A 13,976-nucleotide genomic window follows, 5' to 3' on the forward strand; every position below is an offset into this window, starting at 1 on the left:
TTTTTTAAGCTGGTCAGCATTCTTTACTCTTCCAAAAAAGTTTTATAGATATAACCACTTAAAACAAGTTCTCATCACCATTCTTTTGAGGGAGGCAAGGATCTATGTTTGCCTCCCATAACAACATGGCAGAGACCGCCTGTGTCTGGCACAGGTGTTAGTCCGGCAGGTCTGATTACCATTACGTGGCACAGAGAGCACTACCTTTGTTCCATACATTGATTCTGCGTTTACCCCGCGTCTGATGCAGCCTGCCCGGAAGACATGGCTGATGTATACATTTATTTCGTGGTCTTTACTCTCACGAGGTGTAGTTTTTCTGTTGTTTGACATGCTTTCTAGTGATGGAAGTCAGAAATGCGTTTTAAGCTCATCGTGTGTCAGGATGCCTGTTAGGACGTGAGGAATCTAGGCTCATGTGCGTGGTGGTGGTGGTGAAAGTCATTTTGAGGGAAGTGATGCCCAAGTATCAGCATCCAAATACTAACGCAGATGAAAACTGGGACAGAAGGAGGATTTACAAAATATGTAAATAAGATATGGACTCAAGTAACAGAAACCCAGATTTCCTCTTATATTGTTTATGCATTCTTCAAATAACCCCGAGGACTATTTGATACCTACATAATGTGAGTGTTCTTAGCCCACAGTGTTCTCTCTAATTACATAACCAGTATAGTATTTGTCATGAGATTACAGAGCTTACTATTTATTGATTCACTCCTAAAAAAGCTACAGGCAAGAGTGGTTGCTGGCTGCAGTCTACGACCTATGATATGTTTTGCTTGTTAAATTTCTATTACATAGTTTGCGAAAAAGCTTCATGGTCCCAGTTTTGCTCTTTGAATTTCAGTGTGTAGAATTAAGTTCCTCTTTGGAATATGATATCAAAATTAAAAATTAGCTTTGAATCACAATATAGATAAAGCCGTGATTATCTGTAAATCCGTAAATTTTCCTTCAGAAGACGTGAAGCACTGATTGCCTTTCTTAGGGAATAAAGCCTCAATATAATATAATTTCCTAGGTATTTCTAACTTCAGATGCCCAACCTAGCAAATGTTGATGAAAGTTTATAAGCCAACAAATAAATTGTACATTTGTTTCATTTAATTACATTTTGAAGTCGGGCGTATCTGCTCATACCCTGAGCTACAAGTTGACTTCTGTTTCTTTAAGGAGCAAGCACTGCTTTTCCTGAATTCTCTACCCTAGAGTCAACAATTTAGGTCCATTTTGAGTTCGCCAGTAAAATGTTTTTAAATACATGAAAATATTCCTAAACTATAAATGTATCTAGTTTACAGGTATTTATACATCTAGTAGGGATGCATATTCAGACCTCATTTGTATGAAATGAGTTGTTCGGCTATGTTCAATTCTTCGTGGACAGTAGTCCACAGCATGGACTCATAAATGTACTGAGCTGAGAGGCTGAGCCTCGAAATCAGTCCTGAATTCTCACTCTCATCAGGAGGCCGCACACCATCCAGACTGAGCCTAATAGACACATGTGGAGGAGAGGACAAGGAAAAAATGGAAAGCAAAAGAAAATACCACCTCTGTCTTGATCATGTTTTGTTTGGGTTTTTCTTTTAGAGAGATTAGATTATATTTTAAATGGTCAAGATGATTTGGATATTAATTTCTTAAAAAACAAGCATGTTTCTAATGAGATTTAAAATATTGAAAACACCTTAATGAATCTATGTAAAACCAGTCTGTGAATGTTTATAATTAAAGCGAGGTGCATTATATAACTGTTACAATGAACCCCACGTTTTGCAATGAACCGCATGTTCCCGTCCTCATCAAACCTTGCATTTGTATGGCATTTTATTGGTGTCAAAGTAATTTCACATATATGTTCATAATAATTCCATGTGGTATAAATAGTATCTGTCCAATTTTACAAGTGGAGCGGGGCTTAACGTAGTTGCTTTGCCCAGGGTCACTGATGTCCAGGTCCAGCGTTTCCCTCAAGTTAGGTCACTGCCTTTCTACAATTATTTTTCATATTGTAATGAAACACAGCAGAAATGAATTAATCAGTCTTAGGAAGAGAACAACTTATCCCCTTATAAGATAAGAAAAGGTTTCTGTGTGGCTTCATTTGGGAGATTCTGTTCCAAGGTTCTTGAAAGCGACCATGTCTAGAAACAGTGACATTTCATCCCTCCAGTGCCCACCTCTCTCCTCTTACCTCCCATCTCCGCAGGCTTTGGGTGCCAGGACTTGGTAAGGGAAAAGGAGAGCAGTGTAACAAGTGTCACGTATGTCATGCATTCCCCCAGAGCTCTACAGAATGATTTAAATCTGCAAAAGAATAAAGAGAACTTGTTAGAAAGTATTTTAAAGCTCAATACAAATTCATATTACAGGAATTTTATAGGCTAATTTACAAAATGAAAATACTTATATTTTATTAGATAATAGTAAAAATGTTAAAGTGTGGGCTTATATTTGTCATTTTGAACTAATTTTTTACTTAATCCTTTATTCAATGTTTTAAAAAGCATAGTGACAATGACATGAGTGGAACTCCAAGTAACACTACTGCAGTCAGTCTTTGGTTGGGATTTTTAGTAAAAATCAGTTTTTATTATTAAAGATTTAAAGTAAAAACATTAGTTTTGTTTTGTGACTCAGTAGTGGGGGTGATGATATTTGAGTCTTGTTCTGTACCTTTAAAAAAACGTATTATCGGAAGGATATACTTAATCAATTGAGATATTTATGGCTTTTTTCTTAGTAGGAAATGTGGAAATTTTCTGCCTCCAATTCCCATTGACATTTGCTCTACAACCACATGGCACTTTTAGCTGTGGTAGAAAAAAAAATGTATATGTTGTAATGGACGTACATAATTAATCTAATGATGGCTCCAGTTTTCTATCATATCTGAAAATACGGTTTTATCCAAAGGTTTTTGATTGATGTATTTTTTTCAATCTGTGATGTGTGTTTTAAAATTTTGCCCTTGTACGTAGGCATGCAAAGGACATTATTGACATAAATATGTATTCTCTTCTCAAATGAAATTGTGATGCTTTCCATGTCATGTAGAAGTGAAAGAAAGGGCCTTGTAGCAGTGTGGTTAAGAGCAGCAGCTCTTTGGATCTTGACTCCAGCATGTATCTTCTGTGTTACTTTGGGCAACTTACTCTTGCCCAAGTTTGCTCATCTGTAAAATAAGAGCAATAATAGTGCCTACTTCATAGGGCTTTTATGAGAATTGAATGTACGTATCTTCTTCTAAGATGGGTGGATGGATGGATAGACAGACAGATAGACAGATAGATCTTAGAAGAGAAGATATATGTATATCTATCTTCAATCCTCAGAACAGCCCTATAAGGTAGATACTATTATTAATGTATATAACTTATTACAGATATATATGTTATATGTAGATATATCTTAGAATAGTGCTGGGCATACATAAGTACTATATATGGGATTATTTTTGTTATTATTACTATTTTAATATTAGGAAGTACTACCATTCTTATTGTATTTTTGCATGTGAATTCATGTAATTGAGAAAATAACTAAAAATTATATTTCTGTCTCCATCTAACTTTGCCAAAGTAAGATATTTAGTTAAGATCAGTAGATTTTTTTCCCCTACAGGTTCTTGGAAATAATTTGTTACTTTCAGTAAAAAGAAATGCTTTTTATGTTGTTTGCAATACATTTCACATTTTATCATATTAGAGAAAGGTTTTAATTGTAGCTTTTCCTTTTGTTCCAAGTCACATGAGTCAGAAGTTGATAAGACCTTTCGGTTGAAGCACTGTCGGCTAGAATCATGGAGTTGGGTGGGACTGTGGAGGCAGCTTTGTTTCAGCTCCCACATGAGCTAAGAGTTTCATTCATACTTTCTCTAACATACCCATCCGGTCACTGAGGACTTCATTAATAGGGAGTTCACAACTTGTCAAAAATAATTATTCTGTTATTAGAGAACTCTAGTCACTCAAACACTCTACTTGTAATTGAAATCTGCTTCCCAGAACTTCACCTTGTTGCTCTTTGTTCTGTCCCCTGAAGCATATAGAACAGGACTATTCCTTCTTCCATTTAATTGCTGCTTTAGATATTTGAAGATGGCTTTCATATCCTCCTTTAATCTTTTCCTCCAGGTTAAACATTCCTTAGGTGGCATGTTTCCAAATACTTCTGTATCCCAATACTGGACCCAGTCTCTCTTGAATACGCCTCTTACACATGGCAGTGGCACCCAGGACTGAACAGTTTTCTAAACATGAGTTGACCGAGTGCGGTGTGACCGTTCCCACCCGTGTTTTGGAGCTGTGCATTTGTTGATGCTGCAAAGCTTGCATTTGCTTTTTTTTTTTTTCAAATCTACATTGCAGTGTTGGATTATGTAAGGAATGTGGTTATCAAAGATTCTCCGCATTTTTAAACAAGTCACTGCCAAACCAAGGCTTACACTTTTACAGTTAATTTTTGAAAACTAAATGCACAACTGTACAATTATCCCTGTTACATTTCATCTGGGTAGTTTCAGTCTATTGTTCAACATGTCCAAACCATTAATATTTCGATGCTGTCCGTGTGTTAGCTTTCTATCTTGGCTATGTGACATCTGTATATTAAAATTTCATATGCATTTCTTCTCCATCTTCATTGAAGCAATGCATGCAACTGTGCTAAGGGGAAGAAACCAAGTACTGAGTCCTGTAGCACAACACTAGACATCGCGTTTCTGCTCAATATAAATCCACTACTACGTTTTCTAGGAATAGTTGTGTTACATATTCGAATCCGTATTACCATATTCTAACCCTGACCCCATTGCTCTGTCTTAATCCATGAAGGACAAAGTTTCCAAAATTCTAACATACTCTATCCTTACTGTTTCTGAAAGCTGACAGCCAAGTGGTCATATCAAAAGGAAAATGCGAGTTTTGTCATGACGTCCTCATTGTGAGCCGCCCATCCTGGGACTGTGATCGCCTTTCTTCTAGAGCTCACAAATCACCTATTTAATAGCCTTTTCTGGAATTTTGCCATAATTGTTCATAAATTTCCTGGCCTGTGTTCCAGAATGTACCTTTGTCCTCATCTTTTCCTTTTGTCCCATGTTGAAAGACATTAGTCATTTGAATCTCCCGTCTCTGAGATTTCTCACAGTCTTTCCGTCGCTGGGAAGCACACTTATGTGCATTCTAAGCATGCAGGAGCAGACAGAGGTGGGTGGATGCCTTTGCAAAGGTGCTCTAGACTGGAAACCGGATCTCCAGAATGAGGAGACACACAGAGGGGCAGTGCCAGAAGGTGAAAGCCCAACGGAAACATCAGACAAAATGAGTGAGAAAGCTGCTGGAGGGGAGGGGGCTCTTAGGTACTTGTCCTAGTAGATATAGCTTTGCAGTGGGAGGGTGGGTGGTCTTGGAAAGTGAAGGACATCAGAAGGCAGAAGAAAGCCAGGACGGTGGCGTCAGCCAGGGCCTCCCGGACAACCTGTAATGGGCTATTTGAATGCACATTTCGTCCTTAAAGCCCTTCATGGAATTTATTTTAGTCATTATGATTTTTAACTTATTCTTTAGTTTTATTTCCTCTTTATCTTCTCTTCATAATACATCTTTTGCAAATATTTGAGCGTACTTGTTCTCATTGGACACACAGCCTTTACATTTTGAAGCCCCTTATTTTTCCTTCCTCCATTAACCCCTGTCAGTCTTCAGCAGATTCTAACAAGGTTGTTTGTTTCTGAAGATTTTTCTACGAGGAATGGCACTTTAAAAACATTTGTGACAGGTGTCCTGGTGATAATACAGATTTCTGAATGGATTCCCACACAATTTTTACAGCTTTGTACCTCTTCTCTGTCAGCTCCTTCAAATCAGGGGTCTGTCCTGTCTCCACAGTGCTGCTTGGTGCAGACCAGTGCTCAGCCAGGGCTCAACAGTGTAAGCAGTGATTTGCTCTCCTTTTACTCCTGGGCCTTTTCAAATCTGAGCCCTGAGAGAGCTATAGCCATTTATTTTGGTTTTGTTCATAATTAATTATGGCCACTGTTGGAATTTAGTTTTTCAGAGGCTCCTGTCACCCTTGCACTATATTTCACTTATGATCTCTTGGAATCAGAGTAATCTTTTCACTAATTTTTGCAATGCACTTTAGTAACGTATAGTCTGGGTGTCCAAAAACCATGCCTACCAGTCCTTTCTTTCCCCGATTCTCATACCAAGATGGCATTACTTGTTTTGCCAGATCACTATCACCTTTCTTTACATCCAATTATGTTGACACAATTAAGCAAGAAGTGCTTCTTCTATCTTTGATACATAAGATTATTAGTCAGCACACCAAGAATTTGTCAACTGTGGAATGGGAGCGTTAGCAAGTGTTCAAAGATTGAAGTCCCTTATCATCCTGCATCTTACCCTTCTGCCAACTTCATACACTCCATTAGGAAAGCATGGTCCACTCCTCCCACTGCGCTGGGAGGTATGTGGTCTCTCCCCATGTCAGCCTGGTTTCCATTTGTTTCCTTTTATCCTTATCCAAGTGTTTTCAACCATTAAAAAAAAAGCTTTAATATATTGTTTTAGTCTCCCTTATTCTCTACTTTATAGTTTCTTCAGAACAAGGTCTAGTTTGTGTTCCAGATAAGTGTTAGTATCCCCATTGTCTCTAAGCACTCTGTCTAGTCGGGTGAAAGAACACTTGGGGTTATCCTCAAATCATTTCCGGTGCTGCAGAGTGGAAGAGCTCAGCTTGTGCAGAGATGAAACCAGGCTGTTTCACAAGTTTCTGTGCAGTGTTGTCCACACCACTTAGCCTCTCTCATCCCAGTATCTTCTCCTGCAAAAAGAAGTGAGAAGGTAAGGTTGTGCTTGGGCTTTCCCCTAGGTCTTAAAGTCTTCCTTGGGTTTCACTGGAGAGAAGTGAGTGCTGCCTCCACTTCTCCTAAAGCTGCTTAGACCCCATGGCAGGGGCTGGTGATATTTGAAGAGGACTTTGGAACCAAATAGATTTCAGAGACCTACAATGATTTTCTCGAAAGAGTCTCATAAAGCAACATTTGTCACTGAAAAGGTGTTTAGTAACACCTTTTAACAAATGTTAAATAATAGTGCACTTAACTTTAAGTACTTTGCATCCTGTTCTATTTGTGTTAATATCTTTAATTGGATCGTCTAGCAGGGGATTTGGACTTAATTTATTTCAGTTGATGCCACACTTTACAATTATTCAGTTGACTTAATTAGAGATTTAATTATATTAGTGCCCTAAAGTGCTATGTCAGGGATACAAAACACAGACTAATAATTCACCTTTTTGTATTTTTGTGTTGTTTACTCTACAGCTGAAGTGTTTTTCAAACCGTAGGGGCCAAAGTGGGCACACTAGCGCTTCTAGCCACATCCTAATATGAAAAATTCTGTCAATGCATTATTTGGGCTTTGCCCAGACAAAATGTAGGTGAAAGCAAAAGTGGAAGGAATTTTTTTTTTTTAATTGTGGTCGTTTCTCTTGCAGCTATGAGAACCAAAGCCATAGGTGCAATTCCTCTGTGTTCCCTCTGTTTAACCCTTTCTGGTTCTACAGCCCGTCTCACAGGTGGTCCTGAGAGGCAGTGTTTCTCTCTGTATCTCCAGCCCCTGCTATATACCTAGGCCATATAGGTGCCCAACAAATGCTTGTTGAATTGAATTTAGATCATGGTAACAACAGCAAGTTGGAAGTGTGGCAGAAACAGTATAAACCTAACAGAACTATTTTAAAATAAAATAAAATACATGTTCCAACGAATGAGGTACTCGCAAATCTGGCTAATCATTGGGATGACCTAAGAAGCCTTTAGGAACTTATTCCTGGAGTCCATCTCCAAGAACGGGTCTAGATCAAGTTCGCTGGGTGAATCTTATGGTCAGCCAAGTTGGGGAATCCCAGCTTAATGTGGTTTTGTTACAGTTAATTTACAAAGGACAAGGTTGTCTTGTCAGGATAGACCCACTGCCTATTCTAATTTTCAGTAAAAATGAATCTCATTTAAGGTTTATTAATTATATCTAAAGGATTTCCTTAGAACCAATAGTTTATGTAGTTGGTGGAAGTGTTTACAGATGTCTATGAGGAAAAATACCTTCCATGAAGAATTAGATTACTGGTGAGTCATGAAATGTGCCTTTTACATATGGAAGCAATAAGGTCCCTTGATATGCAAAGCCCTGTGAGCCCACCTCTATGGGGAGAGCAAAGCTGAGTATTAACTGAAAGTAAAACAGTCATTGGGTGAGAGAAATTAACTCTTTCAGGACTTGAGTAACTTTTAGTGTTGTCTTCCTGGGTGCTGTCTTTTCCTAATCTGAATTACCCTTCATCATAGGGTTAAATACCACATAATCCACTATCAAATATTAAAATGAGCCTAGCTGAATAAAGTTTATAGACTAACAAACTAAATGAAACCATCAGAGAAATGCAGAATGTAGAACATTGTACAGCACAGCCTGGTCCTTTCAAAATAGCAGTGCAATAGTGGGGACAAAAGATTAAAGTGTCAGAGCAAATGAATGCAATTATGAAGCAGGATTGGTCATGGTTTGGAACTAAAAGGGCTGAGAAAGACATGTGGTGCCAATTGGGGAAATTTACATATGGACTACATATTAGATAATACTAGAGAATTATTGTGAACTTTCCTAGCTGTGATCATGGCATGCAGGTTATGTAGGGGGGTGTTCTTATCTTAGGAGAGGCATGTCAAAACAAGGATGAAGCACCCTGTTTTCCATGGTGTGTCCAAGCCACGTCCTGTCAGCTCAGAGCCTATTGATAAACATTCAAGAATTTTGTGATCCCTCAGCCCTTGGTAGCTTGAAACCCAATAATGGGAGAATTCATACCACAAAAGTCTGCAAATGCTGCAAATAGAGCTTTTTTCCCTCCCCTGGAGAGCTCATTCCAGTATACCACTGCCCTCAGCTTGTTTTCAAATGGTTCAGAAAATACACATATACAAGTAGATAGAGAGAAAATTGGCAAAATATTAACAGTTGTTGAATCTGGTTAGAAGATATTCATTGCTCTAGTCCAGGAGTCAGCAGACTTTTCTGTGAAGGCCAAAATGTAAATATTTGAGGCTTTGCAGGTCATGGTCTCTGTGGCAGCTACTCAACCCTACAGCTAGCTCTGTATTACAGCATGAAAGTAGCCTGAGACAATACTTAAATGAATGCGCATCGTTATGTTCCAACAAAACTTTATAAAAACGGCCATAGTTTGGCTGCTCCTGTGCTAGTCTTTCAATTTTTCTGTGCTTTTAAAATATTTGATAATTCTGCCTTTGTCCACCGTACCTGTTGACCAGCAGGCTGTGGGCTGGAAGGGAAAGGTGCAGGTGGATGGACAAAACGAAAAAATGACTAATAAAATATTTGATAATAAAAAAAAAAAGTTTTTAATGAAGGTCAGATTTCTTAGCCTGGTTCTCAGAGCCCCCCCTCCCTGATCCCCTAGCACCTACTCCTGCAGCCTGTGTCACACCAACCTGGCTTTCTTCCCTGGACACTGCTCTCTGGTCTCCTCGGTGCCGTGGCTCCAGCTGCTCCCTTTCGCTGTGATTCCCTTTTGCTACCCCAGCGCCATAACTACTTATCAACATTCTCAAGACATGCCTCAAATCCTACTTTGTAAGGCCTTCTTGAATCTCTTCTAATTAAAGTTGATCTCTCATTTCTCTGATTATCTATAGTCCTACTTTGTACCTTGGTTTTGCTGCGTTTCACAGTATACCTTTAATTAGTTCCTGATCCATAAAACAGAGAAGGATCATTATGCTCTTTACTCATAATAGGTGCTCAATATTTGCAAATTGAAATCCATTCGTGCAGATAGCCACATGCCAGCAGGTTCCAAGCTAGAAGCCTAGAATAGAGAATATTGACCTAATTTAGATTTGGGGGAATTAAAGATAATGAAACTACGGGGCATATTTTTTTTCTTTTCGCTTTTAATATTGAAGGCTGGTCTGGTCCACGTGCGGCTACATCAAGCTAAAACAGACGGAATCTTGGTAGATGGGGTGGCTGTCTTGGCAGGAGCTGAGGGCTTCAGGAGGAAGAAGAATTAAGTTGTTGTGAACATCTGTCGTGTTTTGGCTGGCAGGGCTCTGCTGTCTCATGGAGTGCCCCCAACAGTCCTGCAAGGGGCTGATGTTATCTCCAGTTAGAACTCAGAGCAGTGAAATCGTTTCCCTAAGATTATAAAGCTAGAATGAGAGTTTGAATCTGGCTGCCTCTGATACCCACCACGATTTTAGTGTCTTCGTGCATTCATTGATTGGCAAGAGACCAGGGAACCCCAGGCTGAAAGAGTTCATATGCAGTGCGGAAATATCTGCGGAGTGCTGAGAGTCTGGCGCAGTACAGTATTAAGTGCTGCTGGATGGGGTGTTAGAAACACCTGGCTTCTGATCTCAGCTTTGCCACTATCCGTCTATAATTTTAGGTGAACTTCTCTGGACCTGTGTTGTGTCATCTCTATAATTAGAGGAATAAACCAGGTTATTTCTTTTATTCCTTTATGTTTCATGCATTATGAGTGGTTTAAAGTCTAATGAAGAGATAGATACGTGAATTAAGAATTAAAATACAACACTGTAATAATGCTGTACTCCAGCTATGCAGAGGGTACCCCAGGGGCACCGAGGACGAGCAGCACCTAGATCCTGAGGGCTGTCATCCTAGCTGAGTGCACTGCACACAGTGGAATTTGGGGAGCTTGATGGTGGGGATGCAGACAGTCTCAGGGGAGATGAGAGCTGCAAGTAGTCTCCCTAAATACGTGATGAAAGGGGGAAACTGATGGATTCCAGGGGCACAGAATTGGTGATAGGAAGACTCTGTAGATGATTGCAAAGAAGTAACCCAGACGAGGGATGATGGCCTCCTGAACTAATGTGATGCAATGAGAACGAAGAGTGGAGGATACGCATATATTTGAGAGCTCTAAAGGAGATGGAATGGCTAAGACTTAGTGACTGTATCAGTCCAAATGGCTGCAGACAGCCTCACAATCTGTGGCTTCCAACCACGAGGATGTGTTTCTTGCCCACACTACATGTCGCGTACAGATTAGAGAGGCATCATGGCGGCTCATTGTGGTCACTCTGGGATCCAGGCTGAGGAGCTTCTCCAGTAAGGCTGGTTGACGACATGCCAGAGGAAAGGCTCTGGAGGGACTCCCATGGACAGTTGAAGGCTGCAGCCCAGAAGTGGCATGCATCATTCACAACTCATGGTCTAGAACTTGTCGCTTGGCCCCACCCAATCTCTGGGGGTCAGAAAGTTCAGTCATGAGTAAACAAACTGGTGCTGCCGTGGTGCCTGAGTGGATATGAGGGATGAAGGAGGACTCCCAGGTTTCCGATTTAGAGAGTGAGGTGGACATTTGAGGTATTCACTGAGAAAGAGAAGATGGAATCGGCCAAGGGAAGGCGGACAGACCAAATAATTACAAATCTTTTTCAGCTCGGAAGTATAACCATTTTATTGGTTCTTTCCTTTTGTCAAAGAGAGGGATTGGAGATCAACTGTTTGTTGGCAAGAGTTTATTCTTTACAACGGATGTGTTAGTTCATTCTTCCCAGTCAAATGAAGTCTTTTAGTTTTAAAAATACAGTGTTCGGTTTTAAAAATGTAGTGTCTGTCTTGTGTTTTCACATGGACTATTATGTCAACATACTGTGTAAAACACATAAGTGATTAGCTAGGATGTTAATGAATCCTTTCCCACATAAGAAGATCAGGCTGCTGAATTCAAAATGCCGGAGACGTAAATGCCCTCCACCTTCAGTACCTCCATCCCCCGGAAGGGCACATTTCCTCATATCAAGGGGTAGGAGGAGGTGTAATTAGGCTGATTGGAGCTTATTGTGCTTCGAAGCGCAGACAGAGCAGCCTCAGCAAACGTTAGAACCTGGAGATCTTCAGGGAATGATGTCCTCTTTACCTCAAAAGAACGTAGCAGAAATAAGGAATCTCTATCGTTTCTCCCCTTCTTTGTTTTTCACCTCCCCTCCCCAATTTAACTGTGGTACCTTAAAAACTGACTTTTATTGTGTGTTTGTTTCTTAACAGTTGCGAGAAACAATCAAAGCTGGCAAAGGTGTGACTTCAGCTATTGACCTGTGTCGTTACCATGGAAACAAGGCACTGGAGGCCCTGGAGAGCTTTCCTCCCTCGGAGGCCAGATCTGCTTTAGAAAACATTGTGTTTGCTGTGACCAGATTTTCGTGACACCAAATCAAAAAGATATTGTTCAGTAGCTGAAAAAACTGAGGAATGAGGTGATCGGGAGAGTTTTCATAAGGAAATACCTAAATTTATTAATGACTTTCAAAACATACACTTTTTTTTTCTTCCTTTTATCACACTGTTAAATGAATACTGCCTTCTTTTTGGAACTGCTGCAAACAAATTTAGAAGAAAAAAAAGGTCAAGCAGTTTTCACTTGTCACGCCAGAAGCACACTTGAGGCTGCAGTAGCAGAAATAATTAATGAGATTCGTTCCTGTGACCTCAGCAAATGGACAGGAAATAAGTCCTTATTGATTGGACCGAGCCAGGGATGGCGCCAGGGCGGTGGCCTGTGGTTTCCTTCTAGAGAGGACAGAGCAAGCTGGAAGCTGCAGGTGTCAAGAGAAACACGGTCAATGCCATCCAGGGAGGACTGTCAATCAAAAACCAGTGACCAATTTGTCATAACAGAAGGGAGTTCAATGATTAAGAAAGAATTATGCTTTGTCTTCTTGCAATTGTGTCTCTGTATTTGTAGATACAGTATGAATATACTTTGTGTTTCATGGTTTTTGTAAGATTTGGGGGTGGGGGATTGTTGGGGAAAAAAATACCAAATATTTGAAGTAGGAGATTAAATGGTTATCAAACGTTAACTTGCTTGTAGTAGGAATTGCGTTTTTCTTTCTTAAAAAGCAATTTTTTAAAACCCTTTTTAAAGAACCAAACTTAAAAAATCTGAACAAGATACTTTTTTCAAGTAAAATGCATTTTATTTGTAATACTTTGGTGTAGACAATACCTTGAATTTTTACAAGTTTCAGATATATAATTGTACTGGGGAATTCATTGGCAATGCTTTTTTTTTTTTTTTTTAACTTCAGAATGTCAAATTTTGGTCTTGAACCAGACATCCAGTTACAGAAAGAATATAAGCAATCTCACAGGCCTGCAATCGGACACTGTCTCTGTGTGGTTCATAGGAGATGGTTTTGCGGTTTGCATGCATGCAATATGAGAACACCGTTGACAAGAAGGCTGAGTTTACATAAATTATCTAGATTGAGACTCAGCTACCTTTCTTCCTTATGTGGTGTAATTACAGCCCTATCTGGAGACAGCGGACACAGCAAACAGATTTTATTACCTTGTTCACTCAAACACTAAGTGGAGTTATTTTAGTAAAATTCCTCCCCCCAAAAGTTACAAAACCATCTTATCAGCATGAGGCCTGCAATGAGGAGAAAATATAAAGAGGTTGAGGTATCGAGTTATGAAATATTTTTAAGTATACTTGAAATATTATAATTGTACAGTTTATGCTATTACAATTTGAGGGCCTGTAGATTTACCTTAAGAGAACTCTCCTCTGTTTGAAATGTCTTTTCTCACAGAAATTGGCTTAATTAGTAACTGTGGTTAGACGCTTTACATCGGACTAGCTTTTAATCATTAACTTCCCCAGAGGAGGAGTCGTACTTGGTGTTCTCTGGGTGTGCAGGAACGTAAGCAAGCTGCTGGTTTTATGAAGCAGGTGGCCGAGTCTGGCAGGGCACAGAGCAAGATCCTAGGGGCTCTTCTGATTCTCGTTTAGCAGCTGGTTTGTTGTGTTACCTTAAACAAGTCACTTCCCTCTAATCCTCAGTTCCCTCATCTGTAAAGTAAGGTTAAATGACGGAGTGCATGAAGTCCCTT

The 13,976-nt window shown here is 39.6% G+C and overlaps 1 protein-coding gene across 1 annotated transcript in view; it reads left to right on the plus strand.

The window, feature by feature from the left end:
* PDSS2 (decaprenyl diphosphate synthase subunit 2) overlaps positions 1–12,937 on the plus strand; it is a 210,322-nt gene extending 197,385 nt beyond the window's left edge. Inside the window, exon 8 of the mRNA XM_019735068.3 lies at positions 12,123–12,937. Coding sequence (XP_019590627.2) covers positions 12,123–12,281 — 159 coding nt within the window. The 3' untranslated portion in view covers positions 12,282–12,937. The remainder of the gene's footprint in view (positions 1–12,122) is intronic.
* The last annotated feature ends 1,039 nt before the right edge of the window (positions 12,938–13,976 follow it).

Source organism: Rhinolophus sinicus, chromosome 2 (assembly GCF_057876585.1).
Source record: "Rhinolophus sinicus isolate RSI-liver-muscle chromosome 2, RSI-T2T, whole genome shotgun sequence".
In the NCBI taxonomy this organism is placed as follows: Eukaryota; Metazoa; Chordata; class Mammalia; order Chiroptera; family Rhinolophidae; genus Rhinolophus; species Rhinolophus sinicus.